The sequence below is a fragment of the Lycorma delicatula genome, chromosome 2, assembly GCF_047948215.1.
Source record: "Lycorma delicatula isolate Av1 chromosome 2, ASM4794821v1, whole genome shotgun sequence".
In the NCBI taxonomy this organism is placed as follows: Eukaryota; Metazoa; Arthropoda; class Insecta; order Hemiptera; family Fulgoridae; genus Lycorma; species Lycorma delicatula.
Window position 1 is genome coordinate 36670040 of NC_134456.1, and position 17808 is coordinate 36687847.

At 28.5% G+C, this 17808-nt stretch overlaps 1 protein-coding gene across 1 annotated transcript in view; it reads left to right on the forward strand.

Annotated features, from left to right (window-relative positions):
* The first annotated feature begins 4658 nt into the window (after positions 1–4658).
* LOC142320654 (G-protein coupled receptor Mth-like) overlaps positions 4659–17808 on the forward strand; it is a 111656-nt gene continuing 98506 nt past the window's right edge. Inside the window, exon 1 of the mRNA XM_075358694.1 lies at positions 4659–4826. Coding sequence (XP_075214809.1) covers positions 4722–4826 — 105 coding nt within the window. The 5' untranslated portion in view covers positions 4659–4721. The remainder of the gene's footprint in view (positions 4827–17808) is intronic.

The following is a 17808-nucleotide window of genomic DNA, read 5'->3' on the forward strand; positions in this document are numbered from 1 at the left end:
TCCGTTTTCGTAATACACAACAAAAACACAACTTCACTGATGGTGCTGTCAAAAATAATGTATTGGCTAAACGGAGTTGAAACTCATGCTGAGCATGTGGAAGGGATGAACAAACCGGTCTAGCACAGACCGGTAGTCACAGCATTGCCACATTGCTCGTAGTGTTACCAATCTCATTACTTTTCTCACACACCTTATATAATCAAATATAATGTGAAATATTCAGTTTGTATTTTTTTTTCAGGATGGTTAGATTCCATGAATTTAAGGGACTTTTATAAACATCAGTGATAAGTAAATTTTAACCTATTAAATTTATACATTAAATCACTTCTGGTCAAAATTTAAGGTACCCTGAAATTTTGTAAAAAACTGAACCAAAGCTAAAAAAATTATACAATTTATAACAATATTTACATTTTTTTTGTTTACTTTCTGGCGCCAATTAAGAATTAATCCTGCTACCTCTTACTCAGATTATTGCATCTTTTTCAGGCAAACATTGGTTTGAATTTTGAATATTTTCATCAGGAACATTTATAAAAATTACTTTGTTAAGTACATGTTTGAAATATATTCCCAACATGCTCAATCCTCAAGACATTTTGAATTTTTTCTAAATCAGCCTGGAAGAGAAATATTGCATTTAGAAAGTGTTTTTCCTGACTGTATGTATTTATTTTACTAGCAACCAAAGGCTGTAAGTCTGTTGTTATCATCAATGGAAGAAAACTCATTTCTGTTCTTCAATTGTGCAACCACCATACATGTCAAAACTGATGTCCACTACTTTATCAAGTGTGAGTAATTTTTTTCATATGTGTAGTTAATAATCCCTAATTCCGATAACATTACATTACTGCAACAGGCATGGGAATAGTGAACAGTCGTAAAAAAAGGCAGAGGAAGAGGAAGAATGAGATAACCAGAGCAGCTTGTCACAGCTGTGCAAGGAAAACATCTGAAGGAACGGTAATGGCAGAATCTAGATTAGTGGAAAACAGAATGCTTGAAATGGGTGTTACTGTTGCAAAGACTCGCAAAAAAAAAAAACAAGATGAGGCAATATAGCAGTATAAGATTTAACTTAGATATATCCTTCTGTGTTTTAAGAATATTAAAAAGCTTGTCACCAAAGAGGTGATGAAAAGGGTGCATCTTCTTTTGTTTTACTTATGAATATGTTGATAATTTATGTGTTGTGTAGCCTTTATTATGCTATTGCTTAATTTCTTATCTTATGGGATTCCTCTTTAGCTTCCTGGGTTTTCTTTTGTAAATACTGTCTATATACTTTGGCATCATTTACTGCTTTATCTCTTTCATCCAAATTGTAAGACCTCATCTCTTTTTTATTTTTATATCCTGCATTTCATATAATATCTTTTAAAATTATGTACTTTTTAAAATATTTCCTCCCTGTGTAGTTAATCTAGACCATTAACCATTTATTTGTGTAATAACATTAATAAAATTGTGTAAGATGAATCGAGTACATATATTGACAAAACATGACTGTAGTTTTGTGGTCAAACATCACCTAATTTTTTACCCGCTGTTCAAGACTTAATTTTTTTACACTTTATTTATTTTTTATGGAACCAGTACAATTATTTTAAATTAAAAGACAACTATTTTATCTCTTATTTGAATACACCTTTTATGTACAGGTAATAGTTGATGTAATTCTGAAAAATATTTGTATTAATGTGTTGTTTTGTTTTTCAGTGATTAATTTGAAGATATTTTTCAGGTAATGAGAAATTCTTCTTATCAAATATTAATGTTATTGTTTAAGAATATTTTATTATTATCTTTTCTTACTAAATATTTTGACTTAAAATGAATAAAGAAATGCAGTTTTACTGGTAATGTTAGAGTACATTACAAAGCCTTTAAAATTTAAGTTGTGTAAATTTTTGTATCATGGTTTTTGCTAAAACATTTTTCTAAACGACACCATAACTTAATTGTTCATCTGGATTGAGCAGCAGAGCATTTAAATATACACATACATGTTACAATACTTACATAATTCTTTTTTTTTTTTACAAAAATTAAAACCGCTATTTCTTTTGCAGTTTTGTTCCAATTTTCTAATTTCTAGTTAGTACAGTTAGTTTTACTGAACTAACATATTAAATACAGCATTTTATCATGGTCTCATTTTATCATTTATAAAGTTGGTTTGAAATTCCTTATCATGTTACCAAAATCATATTAACCCACAAATTATATAATTATTGCCAGAGATTCTTCTTAATTTGTGGTTAAAAAATATCATTAAACAACTTTTAATTGATAATGAAATTAATTAAATTTCCGAATCATAAATTCTTTTCCTCATAGAACTTTGTTTATTAAGAGTAACATTTTTACTTGTTAAGACTTATTTTTTTGTAATTTTAATTAATTCTAAAATGCTATGATTTAAAAAAGATAAAAAAGTGATAAAAGCTAGTTTCCTATAAAGTAATGAACATTTTTTTTATTTATACCACTTTTTTTTTATATTCACAATTGTTTTTAATGAAAACTGACACAGACAGTCCTAAAAAAATACATTTTCATACCCACACAATGTGTGAGATAAGTAGATGATGTAAATTTTTAATTTGTGACTGCTGAGTAGTTTTTTATTAAAGATGATGTCACCAGGTGTGGCCACATGTTTCTGACCATCATAATCCTTTTGTATTAAGGATATACAGATCATTTTCTAATCTTGTGGAAAAAAAGATCCTCTTGATTTTCTTGTAGGTTTTCCTAAGATCTTTTCATTCAAAACTTATTTAGAAAGGTGTTATATGTTGTTTTTACATGTCATATTAATTTTCTTTGCTGTTATCATTAAATACTTTTTCCACATATTTATAACACTTGTTCATCAGTTTTGTTGGGTACTTATCCTTCTCCATATTTACAACTCTAAAGCATGTAATCTGTCACATTTAACCTTCCAAGAGTCCATGAGTCACTTCTGTATATCAATAACTTCTGTATTTACTGTAGTTATTTCTCTATTTTTTCTTTGTTACAATACACAATAAGTAGATTCGTATGTTAGAAGGTTAATCAGCAGATTTCTTTTATTTTGAAATAATTATTTAGGTAAAGGTATTTTTTTCTTGTTGTTTGAGACATTATTGTAATTTGTTATTGTATTGTATTGATACCTTCTCAGGTATCATAAAGCTTAATATAATATGGTAAAAATTACTTTAATTTTTCCTTTCGCTCCTCTATTCTTTTATACATTATTGTTTTTATTTTCTTGGTATTTATCTTGAGTTTAAATTCAAGTGCTTTTGAAAATATTTTTAGTATTTGGTTCAATTTTTTCCCTGGAACTGCTAGTTCTATTGTCCTATCTAGTTTGTTTATGATGTAGTAAGCCTAAGTAGTATTTATTTATATTTTCTTAAACAATAAAAAAAAATCCTTTATATTTGTAAAAATATTTTTATGCATTGAAATGTTATCTCCATTTTCACTGTCATAACAGAAGCCAATTCAAAATTTAATATCTCTAAAATAACTTTATGGAGTTTTTTTTAATTGTGTAAGTTTAAAAAAAAAATTGTTTTCTAATAATGTGTTTGAGATGTATGTGTTTTTTACTAGTTTTCAATTTCTTTTTAATTCATCAAATTCATTTCAAGATGTTTTGGATTAATTTATTAATTTCATTGTTATTGGAGTCTATATTCCATTTATCCTTAATATTGTAATTTTATTCTGTTCAGTAAGTTAAAAATTGGTGAATTAACAGTCAGTAACTAATTCCTATAATAGTCAGTAAGTAATTTCATTTTATTAATAAATTGATAAATCAAATTAATAACTGTTTCAAGTAGATTACAACCTAAAATAATGCATTGTAATGCTCTTAACTGTATGTCACTAACGATCTTGTACTCATTTGATCGTGGGCAAAATAGAACACTACTTTGATCCAATCTGATGAATAGATCATCATTTCTTACCACCTATCATTTTTCCTTTTCTTGATCCTTTGCTAGATGATGTTGGGACCTGAAGAACAATATGCTCTCTATCTGGTAGTTAGACATCTGTTGACTGACTTGTGGGACAACGTTTTCTTTCCATTGGCTCCACAATGTACCTAATCTCAGAAGTCATTATCAAATGAAACCAAGCCTCTTAATTCTTCTTCTCCAACAAAAAAATACTCTCACAATATAGTGATTTTTCAGCTAAAATTTAAATAATTTTTTTAATATATATATATATATTTATTTAAGTTTTAACTTTTATATTAATAATATTTTAAATTTACTAAATATACAGCTTTTGTTTATGGAAATAATGCAAAACATTTGGTTTGGTATGATTAGTTGCTTATTTATCAGTAAACGTTTTATTGTAGAATGATCAGAAATTTGTAATCTTTTTGCTCTGATGCTGCTTATTCAATTATGAATGAAAAAATGGATTTTTTTAAATAATTTTTTTTTTTTACAAATAAATAGTAGGTTTTGAATTGACAAATTTCATATTAGAATTAAGTAACCTAATATTTAAGTGGTCAGTTTGTAATCAGATAAATAACAGGTGACAGAATTAATTCACTCATGAAGTGATGTATGAACGTAGGTTGGTGGGGTGTTGCAGACTAGCAGTCAGTCAGAAGCGAGACAACGGTTAGGTAGTTTAGTGGGCCGAAGGCCCAGCAAGAGCAGTGCGCTCTCGACCGCGGCATGTCGAGACCGCTAATCGTTTTGATAGCTTCGGCAACCGTTTTCTGGGGGGGAGCCGTTGATGTCGACACACATCGTCCTCCTAAGTGTTGCCCAAACGGACAGGTAAACAAAATTGTTCATTTATATCCCTATGATTCAGATAAGCATACGTTTTGTTAATTTTAGTTTTTATTGTAATTTTATTTAAGGGTGTGCTTCTTATGCAATGTGTTCGTCCAGCTGTAGCGTTTAAAATAGTTTTACACTGACAAGCGTGTTTTTTTTAACATTGTTTAACATAAAAATAAATATTTTTTTGTTTTAAAATGTAGTTATAAAATTGTTTCTATCGTTTAAAATGTACGGCGATTGTTCTCAATGTGGAATCGTAAATTTTATTTTACTTCAGGATTTTGTCATAAAAAAAAAATTAAAATTAAAATAAATCAAAACAACAATGTATGAATATATAGATAAGTTATGCAAAAAACGGAATTATTTGCTTCATTATTCATTCATTCAGGTAAAACCTCTTATAATCACTTCTATTGTGTTAAATTTGATTTAAAAAATATATATATATCACCTAATTCTTGTACAATTTTATCAATTATTATAAAGTGTTTAAATGTAATTTTAAAGATAAATAAACAAATAATTAATTTAGGTTCATTATAATATAACGTTTTAGTTTAATTAAACAGTATTTCACTTGCTATTTTTAATTTTTTTTAAACTCCGTTAAGTACTTCCCAGAGATCTTTACTTCTTCGCCACTGTTTTCTTTTATAATAAATTAATTGATATTTTAATTCTGCTTTTAATCTGTTTATTATAAAAAGATCATTTAAAGCACGGATCTTTGCAAAAGTACTTTATGGTAATCGTAGAAAAAAACTGTAAATGAAAAAACTTTTAATTCATTTTGTAAGTTAATTTATTCCGCTATCAGGATGCAATTTGTTCAGCTATTAATAATATATTTTATAGAATTAATATAACAAAAATTTGTAAAAAATTACGTTTACGGATTACTGTTTTTTGAACACAAAAGAAATTTGCTTTTACTTGTATTTATACATATTTTGTCATTAATTAGAAATGTAATAAAAAAAACAGTTGCTCTTAACAATATGCAACAGGTTAATCTATAAAAATTTATTAATATAGATGAATAAAAAGCGATTTTCTATTTCATGTGTCTTTGAAATATATTTGCTTAATATTCTTTATTTATAGAAGAAATTTTATCGATAAAAATCTAAAAAGTTATGAATATTATTATTTATTTTAAATCATTAAAAAAAACTTGTGATCTTTTAACTTTTTTAAAAAGAATCATTTTTCCTGTAATATAACATTTACAAATACGTTATAATTTTCTTCATTAAATTCTCACAATAGATGCTTATCTAATAAATAATCATATTAATGTATTAATGATAAAAGTTAAATATAGTTCATATAATTAAGAATAAAACATTATAAATGGGTGTGTGCGAGCATTAGCGTTTATATAAATTTATTAAGTCGGATAAAAAAGAAACAAATAAGTTTTAAAGTTTATCCTGCTATACTAATAGACTAACGAAACCAATGTTTTCGTATTTAGGTTAAAAACAGTATTTAAATATAAAAACAATCCTGTAACATTTATGCGAGTATTTATTTTTACGTACTTTTATTTTTTTATTTTTAGAGTACCGTTTTTAAAACATTTTTATAAAGAGAGAGAGAGAGATGAAGAGAACAATTAATTAGTTTTAATTCAATTCTGCTTTAATGTTTCAAACTGGATAAAAAAAAAAATTATTTTCCTGTGTACGTTGCAGTCTGTTTAGTGAACAATAAGCAACCCCCCCCCCCCCCACAAGGCCAAAGAGATGAGGATGGTAGGTACGACATGTAAATGAGGTCTTGTATAGACTCAGGCCGACCATTCCTGGACATGTGGTTAATTGGACCCTAACCACCATAGTACATCGGTATCCATTGAGTAGTAATCATATCCGTATAAAAGCAACTAACTAACTTTTACTAGGATTTGAACCTCAGAACTTTTGAGTTAAAAAATCAGCTGTTAAACTACTGCTTTGCCACGACGAGTTAACCACTAGACCGGCCCGGTGGGCGGATAAAATTAATAATTTTTTTTAGCTTATATTATCCTGCTTTATAGAAGATTGAAAATCCAGTTTGACAGCTGGGTTTATCCATTCTCAGATCAACGTTAGTGAGACAGTGATTTTAATTGAAAACAAACAGCCATTAATGATATGTAACGTTAGTAACATGGGCATTCAATCCAAAGTTCAGTTAAATGTAACTGGATATAACACGTGTCAATCCACCGAATTGGTATAGTGTTGAACTCGTCATAGCAAATTAGCTGATTTCGAAGTCGAGAGTTCTAAGGTTCAAATTTTAATAAAGGCAATTAATTTATACGGATTTGAATAATAGATCATGGATACCGGTGTTCTGTGATAGTTGGGTTTCAATTAACCACACGTTTCAGGAATAGTCGACCTGAAACTGTAGAAGACTACACTTCATCTACATTCATAATATCATCCTCATTCAACTTCTGAAGTTAATACCACGATGGTTCCGGAGGATAAACAGAAAAGAAAGAAGATGGTATAACCGTGTCAAAATAAATGCTGGAATACACGTTTGCAAAGTAAATGCCGTGAGTCTATATTTGAATTTCGTAGTAGTAGCTACAGCACGCAGTCTGATGTTTTCAAATCGGTGATGATTTAGCATAAACTGCATGAATTAAACGTATTTTTATTTTTAAAAAACTAACATAATTATGCTACAATCAGCTTTAATTATACATTTTTATAAATATTAAACATTTAAAAATTTTGAAAAAGAAAATGATCATTTATTTTCCCTAAAAAATTAATTTTATTATCTTATGATATTTAAAAAATGAATTCATTAATATTAAAATTATTTTTATAATTTAAAAAAAAATAAATTAATTATATTCGGAAAAGATTAAGTAATCATTGATTTCTATATTTTGTCCATAAATCGGTCAGTTTTTGAGGTAAGTTAACGAAAGGAACAAAAACTTATTGGGAAATAATTTTTTTGAACTTTAAAATAAAAACATTTAGCGCCCCTTTTTCATTTTTCCCAGCCCTCTACTTATCACCATATTTCAAAAAATAATCTAATTATTGAACGAAACTAAAATTTAAAAATAAAAACAATCAATGGCCGTTAATTATTCCCTTTTTATAGTATTATTCTCTTCTTTTTACTTCCTTGTACGAAGTAAAGGAAGTACTGTGATCGCGAAAAATTTCGGTTTTCAGATTTCAACGGAAATATCCATTTTGACCATCCCTGAATACATTTTGACTAGTTTCTGCGTGACGTCTGTATCTTGCATAACTAAAAAACGATTAGCCGTAGGATGTTGAAATTTTGGATTTAGGACTGTTGTAACATCTAATTGTACACCTCCCCTTTTGATTACAATCGACTGGACTAAAAGTGTTAAATAAAGCCCAAAATACAAAAAAATTGAACTTTTTCCTAACTGCAGTAACAAGCCCTCACTGAGAGCTTTTCAACGATAATAAGTGTTACATTGGTGCCAAAGTTATAGCCAAATAAAAGTTTAGTTAATGATATATTTGAATCTTACAAGGGGAAGGGACATCGGTTCAAATCCGATTTCATCTCCTTTTTGTAACTTTTTATTTAATTTAAATATATTGATTTATTAATAATTATTAACCTTCCGATTGTAAAAAGTTTTACAATAAATAATAATTCACTAATAACAATAATATATATATATATATATATATATATATATGAAAAAATATCAGTTATTAATGAAATTAAATTTTATTGTGATTACCTTTTACTTTTTAAATTTAATTACCTATTAAATTACATATGCAATTTAATAGGCGTACAAAGAAGTCATGTGTGTCCAGATAGATTTTCTTTTGTCTAATTTTACTGTATAAAACATCATATTATTATAAATTTTAATTTTTCTTAAACTAACCACACACTTACTAAATTATTCAACAAATTATCACTTTATATGGTTATTTATAAAAACTTTCATCAATTTCGACAACTAATGGGTAAATATAAGTTTCGATGGTGAAAACGACTATTAAACTAAGTTTTTACTTTGAAGTAATATACACTTAAGTTTATTTTTTTTACTGTTATTAAAGAGAAAAATACATTTCTCAGAACTAAGTTAATCTTCCGGGTTCTGATAACAATTTCATTGTTGAACAATTCCCAATAAAGCGTAACTTTTACTGAAAGCTGAGTGTGACGTTTTAACGTAAAACAACGCAGTGATTAATGACTGATGTTTGGAGCTTCAATCTAATAACCCTACAACAGCTATTTACAGCTATTCTGTCGGACGGTCATAATTTTGTTATTATACTTATTGGAAGTAACCAGAATCGTCTCGGAGACAAAACATCGAGCCAATTGTACGATTTTTTTTTCTTTTGTTACAGAATTATTTTTTCCACCTTTTTGAAATAATGTAGCGAAAGCAATCTTCACTATGATTTAGGTTCACGATTGTGTTCCTGAATTCAAAAATGTATTACATTTTGATCTAAAAGGCGAAAGAGCGTTATTAATTAGTCATTAATTTTGCGAAATGTTGCATTCATTAATCTTCATTACAATAATGACCGCTCGTCAAATTACTCTTCTGATCGAATTGTAATTGTTAGTACATGACAAAAATATATGCAATTATTTCGTTGTGATGGATTTTTGGATCAATTTTTATACGGGATAAATGATTCTGAAGGACAAAGTATTTCCCAACTATAACTCTTGACACTCCCATACTGTTTATGTACAATTTTTACAAGTATTGATCAAACCAATTTTCAATCTTGTAAGTTAAATTAAAAACATACAATAACGCTGTAACAAATATTGCCTCACTTTACATCAAAACAACTCGGTGACTCTTAATCGAAGTTTATTCATCTATTAGAAAAAAGGTGCCGAAAATTTACATGGTTTATGTTTCATTACACATGATTTTTTTAATTGTTTTTGCCGATTGTAACTAAATAACATTCATGAGTTTAGCGTACTAACAACAAAAATCTTTACAACGGAAAGCTTCAAAATCCTGATTATTTTTAGCTGTTTCTTGAGTTTTGATTTTTTAACAACTCTGACCCCAGTATTTTCCTTTTTTATCCCCAAAATACAAATAATTTTAGATAAATCGTTCGTATCAAGAACGAAGAAGTATAAATCGTTCTAATGAATGTATCGTTCGAGAAGTATAAATCGTTCGAACGAATGAATTGTTCGTCCGTTTTTCAGCCTACCCTACTAAAGGGCATTTGTATGTATGTCTGTCTGTGTGTGCGCCCCTCTTAGCTGAGAACATGCTTACATGATCAAACATACTGCCCGTCAAAAAATCATATGATTTTTTTTCTTAAATGTTTATAAACAATAAGTAAGAAGAAGAACACCAACAGAAAAGAGCAAAAAGAAAGAACATGCTTACATGATTGAATATACTGCCCGTCAAAAAATCATAAGATTTTCTCTTAAATGTTAATAAAACAATAAATAACAACAGTAATAGTAATTATAAAATAAATTAATAAATTTTACTACCGAAATTCATTCATTCAATATCGTAGCAGATCTTAAAACAACTATTTTCGACAAAAATAAATCGATACTGAAATTCTATCGATTGTCCATTTAGAATCCATTGAATTTTTTCGGAAGGCTAGTTTCGTATTACGATAATTTTTTTCGTAAATTGAATATAATGTATAAATAATAAATTAATTAATTTAATTTATATTTAAGCTTCCAGCTCTCGTAGTGAGTGAATCCTCATGTGGATATTATGACGAACTCTTTTATCGTATTTAGTTGAATTTTCATCGTTCAAAAAAAAAAACATTTTTACACAAGCGGTAATCAATTTTAGACGTGCCGTAGGCACGCCCTGCAGTTAGTTCAAAATAAAAATGTGGGCAAACACAACAAACAAACATACCAACGCACCATGCCTTTTACTAGAGAGATTTAATTTAATTCACGGACGATTTTAGGCTTTTCTTGACTTTTCTTCATCTTTCTTTAGACAAAAAATAATTGTTTTTATTTTTCTCTCATTTTCTCTTTAAAGAAAATTTTATAGAAAAGACTATTTCTAAATATTTCATGGTAGGTAAAATTTGAAAAATATATCTCAACTTTTCCGGTCTCTTAATGAAAAATAGTTTTATTTTATTTTAACAGGGAGCGTTTTGTTAAATATATGAGGACAAAAACTGAAACATAAAGTTTTAAAGAAAGTCTAAAAAAATTGTTTGAAACTCTTAGCGGTAGTTGAATACTTTCTTAACTATTTAAGATAATTTATTTCATGTTTTCATTCTAGATGCGTATTAATAAAAAGTATAAAAGAAACAATTTATATAAATTAAACAATTACTTTTTTTTGTCATTTGGCTTTCTTTTACTTTTTAAATATTGATACAAACACCGTATATGAAGTTAGTTATCAAAAATTAAACTTGAAACCAATTTTATTACGTAAAATATTATATTAACTACAACTGTGAAATGATGGAAAGAGATTGACAAACCGGAGCCAAGAATTAAGCTAGTTTTTTAAAGAATTTTAATTTCTTTTTGGGAAAAAAATTTTAATTTCCGTTTCTTAAAAATGTAAATCAGATTACTTTATTTAATTGATAATATAAGTGTAACATTTATTTAACTCTATAGAAAAGAGTGATTCTAAGTTATTTCATAAAGTTTATATAGTGCGATCACTTTATCGTGTACATCATGATACTATACGCTATAATTCCATTATGGACTAATACAGAGATACTCCCTTATGATTTGATTCATGGAATCTAGCTACGCACAACTGGTAACGTCTTAGAGCAACTGTTAGAAATGTTCATCATCTGAAGGCAGATCCGAACTCTTTGCACTATATTTTTTGACACCTTTCGAAGGACATCAGGGCTAATGGATACCAATGGCAACAAAGTATTTTGTTTTATTTTTAAAGATTCTTTTTTTACATTTTCTGACAGTAAATTCTTTTACAAATATTTTGGTAAATTTTCAAGTATAAATTCATAATATCTGCGAAGTTATAAAAACTTAAAGTAGTAGAGATACAGATAAAATTCAATTCAAAAAATATGGTGGTAAGGGTTCGGATCTGCCTTTAGGAAAATGGTAGACTTTTCCAACACTTTCTCTAAGACCTTACTAGTTGTGCGTAACTACATTCCATGAATCAAATCAAATGCGCTTATCTCTGTATTATAATCCATAGTGGAATTATAGCGTATAATGTCATGGTGTGGACGATAAAATGATCGCACTGTATAAATAAATGTATAACACTTCGTTTAGTTTCAACCTAGTATAGTTTCAATAAGGCCAGGTTAAATTCATGCATTGGATACACACACAAATTATCACTCTGGCGACAAAAAAACAAAAAAACACGTTGTATTAGTTATATATTATTACAAATTTGGCTACATTTTTCTATACTGGAGTTTAATAGCAAATTTTTTCTCGCTTCACACGGATGTATAATCAAGTAATATTAAAGAATAATAAAAAGATTTTTATTTTATTTTGTTGAAAAATTCAATAATGAAATCAGTTGTTGACAGAAAGTGATTGCAAAATGAAATTATTTTAGATAATTTAATGTTAGTTGAAACAAGTTATTTTAAGCTTCGCAAACATATCAGAAAATATATAACGTTACAAATATAGCAGCTGTGCAATCCTCTATATAAATAAATCGTAGGAGCAATATTTTTTATGTTATTACAAGAAATACGTATAATGATAACATTCAAGTTAAATCATTTAGTAAACCTTATTAATCATTCAATTATAAGTACGTGAATATGCTCGTAAATTCATCTATGAAATCTGACGCATAATTCGATTACGAATCGCTATTAAAAACACTTTATACATCAACCGCTGTATTTATAAATCTTAAAAATTATAATTAAAAATGAAATTAAGAAATGTTAACATAAAAATAAAAAATTGTGTTGATGAATCATTTTAATTAATTTTAATATTTTTATTAAAATCATTTTTGAATTTTGATATACATGATGTGTTGTATTTTAAAAATTGAAAATAATTTGAGTAAAGAATCGATGTGAATATTTTGACAATCGTCTATAGAATTAAATACGTAAATATCCAGTCAATCAGTCGTTACCTATTATTCATAAGTGTATTAATATGCCTGTATATGCTACTTGGATAAGTAACTTATTTGAGGAAGATAAGAGCATTGTTGCAATAAACAGTAAAAATACCCGTTTTTATCTTATTTTTTAAAGCTTTATGACTGAGTTACTTGATTTCTTGTAATTTCATTAACTTCCTCATTCATTCAGTAATTAATGTATTTTTATTAATGAGATTCTAGAAAAAAGTCATTGTCACGTAGAATTTTATGTAAAAAATCTTTATTTAAAATTATTTTTTACGTTATTTAATATTTCCTGATTCATAAACAGCATTTAGTTTGAAAATATGTTAAAAATTCTGTAATTACGAGTAACAGAAACTAAATGATTATTTATAGAAATGAATGTGTGAAATATCACTTATTCATTTATTCAATATTTCCAGAACGCTATATCCTGGGAAATTCAAGTTTTTCAGCCGGGTTGTACTTAGATCATAGTCACTTTTTTATTTTTTTTAACCTCGGGATCACCGTTAGATATTGCTTCAGAGGATGAGATGAATAACAAGTAGCATTTGAAAAATGCCATGCCTGACTGGAACCTCCGGATGAAAGGTCGCGAGATGCTACCACTCGCGTCACAGAGGCTGGCATATCATAGTCACTGATATTAAACGTTCATAACTCTATGTTGTGAATCGAGCCACAAATCGATTTGTGGTTCTTAAGCTTCAATGTAAAATAAAATAACAAAATAGTTTTCACTTGTAATAAGTTTTTTAATACGGGTTTTTATAGAAGAAGAATAAACCAGACTATTTATAAGACTAATAATGCTAATTCTAGTAATTCAAAAATTGGAGAATTATATAAATTAAGCTTTTTGAGTTTTTTCCCTAATTCAGTTGCTAAAAATCCGTTTTATATACTCGAGGGAGATTGAGTATGTTCAAACATTTAACAATATAAATCAATTTGATATAAAGATTTATTATCCTATATTCATTACTTTTTGATTTGTTTGATTGCTAAAATTAAGCGTATTTAATCAAATAGTAATTTTTAAAAAAATACAAAGATAAAACGATAAAAATTCTGGTAATAACCCCTCAGAATTTAAAAAGGAGTTCTATTAAAAAAACTACACTAATTTATTTATTAATTTAAAATTACACTTAGCATCTCTGGAAACTCTCGTTGAGGAAACTGACATTTTATGAAAGTGCTCCACTTAGATTCTTTAGCCTAAGGAAAATATTTAAAAAAAATTACACCTTCAAAAAGAAAACGCTCCTGATAATCTTGAAATCCTTTTCTCATAAAGTCAACACGATTTATTTTGAGTTCTATAATCTTAGAAACGAAGGTTCTTCGAATTGTTTTTATTTTTATTTGAAATATAAATTTAATACTTATTAAAAACGTAGGAGTACTTGTAATATCCTAGTAAAAGAAACATACAGAATGATCATAAATTAATCAGCGCATTTTAGGTGCTAATAAAAAAATAATAAGTAATGTACATGCACATTTTGTTGTTGAACAGGGAATTTCAAACAGTTTTGTTTAAAAAACGTATTAACTTCAAACAAGTTCCGCATGATCATCTTTAGTGCAGCGAAAAATGTTTAGAGTATCCAATTTCACGCAATACGTTACGGAGAATATCTCAAGCTATTCTATTAATTACACCTTCGATTCTTATTTTTAGTTCATTGATGCTGAAAACCTTCGTTGCGTACACCCTGTCTTTGACAAACCCCCAAAGAAAGAAATCGAGTGGCGTAACGTTAGGGGATCGAGATGTCCAAGGAATAGGTCTTTTTTTTTCCTGTTTAGCCTCCGGTAATTACCTTTCGGATAATACTTCAGAGGATGAATGAGGATGATATGTATGAGTGTAAATGAAGTGTAGTCTTGTACATTCTCAGTTCGACTATTCCTGAGATGTGTGGTTAATTGAAACCCAACCATCAAAGAACACCGGTATCCGCGATCTAGTATTCAAATCCGTGTAAAAATAACTGACTTTATTAGGACTTGAACGTCGACTTCCAAATCAGCTGATTTGGGAAGACGCGTTCACCACTACACCAAGCCGGTGGGTTAAAGGAATAGGTCCATTACCGCCAATCCAACGTTGAAAAAATGGGTTCCTACAAGTAGTCCCTAACAAGTAAACAAGATGGTGCGCCATCTTGTTGGAAGTAAACGTTGGGTTACCGATGTTCAATTTCTGGTATTACATACTCCTGCAACATGTCTAGATATATGTAGCGCTAGTAACCGTCCTATGTAGCGAAGAAGAATGGTCCGATCACTTCATATGCAGTCAACAAACCTTAATTTTCGGGCTATCATATTGTGTTTATCGAACGGTGTGACGGTTCTCGCTACCCCAAATCCGACAATTATGCGGTTAACGTGACCAGAAACACGGAAGGTAGCTTCTTCAGAGATTACTTTTTCTAAAAATGCATTATCTCGTTCACTTTATCAAAAATGCCCGCGAAAAAATTGTAACGGGAGGTTTATCGTCATCTTTAATTGCATGCACTGACTGAATTTTGTACGTATGAAGTTTTAGGCGCTTGTGTAGAACCTTCACAGTTGTCGATTGCGGTATTCCCAGTTCTAAACTCGCAAGACTCGTCTTGCGAGTTTAAAAGTTTCTTTTATTCGATCCATAACTTCCTCGGAAACGGTTTGCCAGCACTTTTTTTGTGTACTACTTTTTTTGTATCCTTGAACTGCTGATACCAACGTTTAATAGAGTTTTTATTGGGAGGATTAAGGGCGTAATCTAAAAGAAAACGTCTACGAACAGTAACAACGAAACCATAGAAACCGCTTTCATGAAACCATAGAACGTACATTGGTTTCTCCTGCACTGTAGCCATTGCTCAGCATGGCTCAACTGAAGGATCCCTCCCTGTCGTTACATCACCTCATCATCAGTAACTTACAGTAATGTTTGGATAAAAATCAACGCGCGCTATATTGCTTTGTTAATTTTTATTAATCCCTAAAATGAGCTGAATCATTTATTGTTCACTTAGTATCCTGTAAAATACTTTTTAGATTACTTAGGCCTTCGTGCACAGAAATACTAATACTTTATCGGTATACTAAAGTTATATTACTAATATATCAAATTATATATTAAAAATGTTTAACTGTTTCTCTTCAAAATATCGCCTTTTAATTCTCAATTATTAACAATTGTCACATTATCCCAGATTCAATAACACAAGCATACGCCAAAATTCTAAAAGTAGGCTTGATCCAGCCCCGTGTTAATGATTAAAAATTAAATAATGTTTTATAAAAATCAGCTGATTGTTTTTAGTAGAAAGTTCAAGCAACAAAAGGCTATTTACAAAGATTGGTCGATTTACGGCATTTAAAAGAATATAACATCTTTGACGTTGAGTTTGAAGGTTAATAATTAGCATCATGATACCCTTAAAAATTCGAGATCTTATTTTTCCCATTAAAAACGCATCTATTTTCTATCATAACCCAGTTTCTCTTTTTTTACTCAGATTTCTCTTCCAAAAAAAGTACATAAAACTACCCTCAGCATACCCTCAATTAACTATTTTTCAGGTTTCTGGCATTTTTCCAAGTAATATTTTTGTATTAGTCAGGAATAATAGTGTTTTCATTTCAAAACTGGTATGTTTATTTTGGCAGTCTGGGTTAGAAAATGTATGTAACAATGGAAAACAACCATTACTACATCTTAGATGAATTGGTAATTATCAATAAAATTGTGATTGGGTATGATGTGTCAACTGGAGGGTGTACAGCAACTCTCCATAAAAATTTTAAACTGACGACTTTTTCTTATGACCAACAGTCAATAATACAAGCCTTGTAGTCTGTGTTATTCCGTGATCATTATATACACTCTTTCTTCTATTATTAGTAGCAATATCGAAGAAGTTTAACGTTTTTTCATCAAATATCACTTCATTCCTGTCGCAGTAATAGTTATTTTTAATTATTATCCACAAATTCTCTTATTTAACTTATCAATTGGAACACATCAGATTGTTTTAATTAAAACAATTCTTGATTGACACTGCGATTATTTGCTTGGAAAATGATCGATAAACGAAATATCTTTAGTTAAAAAACGCCCGAATGGACGAGAGTTACTAGAAGAGATTAATTTTTACAGCATATTTTTATGCGTTTCATTTAGATGGAAAGCTTAATTACTTAAAATCGAATTTTTAAATTAAAAAAATTAGATTAAAAAGTACTTGCCTTTAAAGAGTTTTTTTGAAGAAAAATTTGAGTAGTAAAATAAAATTTCATTCGTTAATAGGAGAATAACTATGAAGTGGTTAAGCTTCAAATTCATCGGCAAGGACAATAACATGATTAGTAGAATACAAATAATTATAACATAAAAAAGCGTAGTCTAATGTATGTCTCATTATAAAGATTTATTCAACTTCTTTTTTAGTTCGAATTGTACTTATTAAAACGTGCTGGTTTTCTCACAGAAAAATTATAATTAACGTTACTCACATTAACATTCCACCTGATTATCCAATTTTTAATTTATTAATTAAATAGGTAAGTAAAAAAAAAATCATAAATACGTCAAAATATATATTTGACGTTTATTTGTAAAAGATCCAAATTTATTAATTTTTTTCCATGAGTGTACACCAAAAAAGAGTATCACAAAATGGCTGGTATCTGACACCAAAGAATACAACGTTATAGTTTATGAAGGGTAATTATGAAATTTAATAGAAATATACGAGAAGATATATAGCCAAAATGATTAAGTACTCTTGTAACTGAAAGCAGTGGCGTAGATAGGAGAAAAAC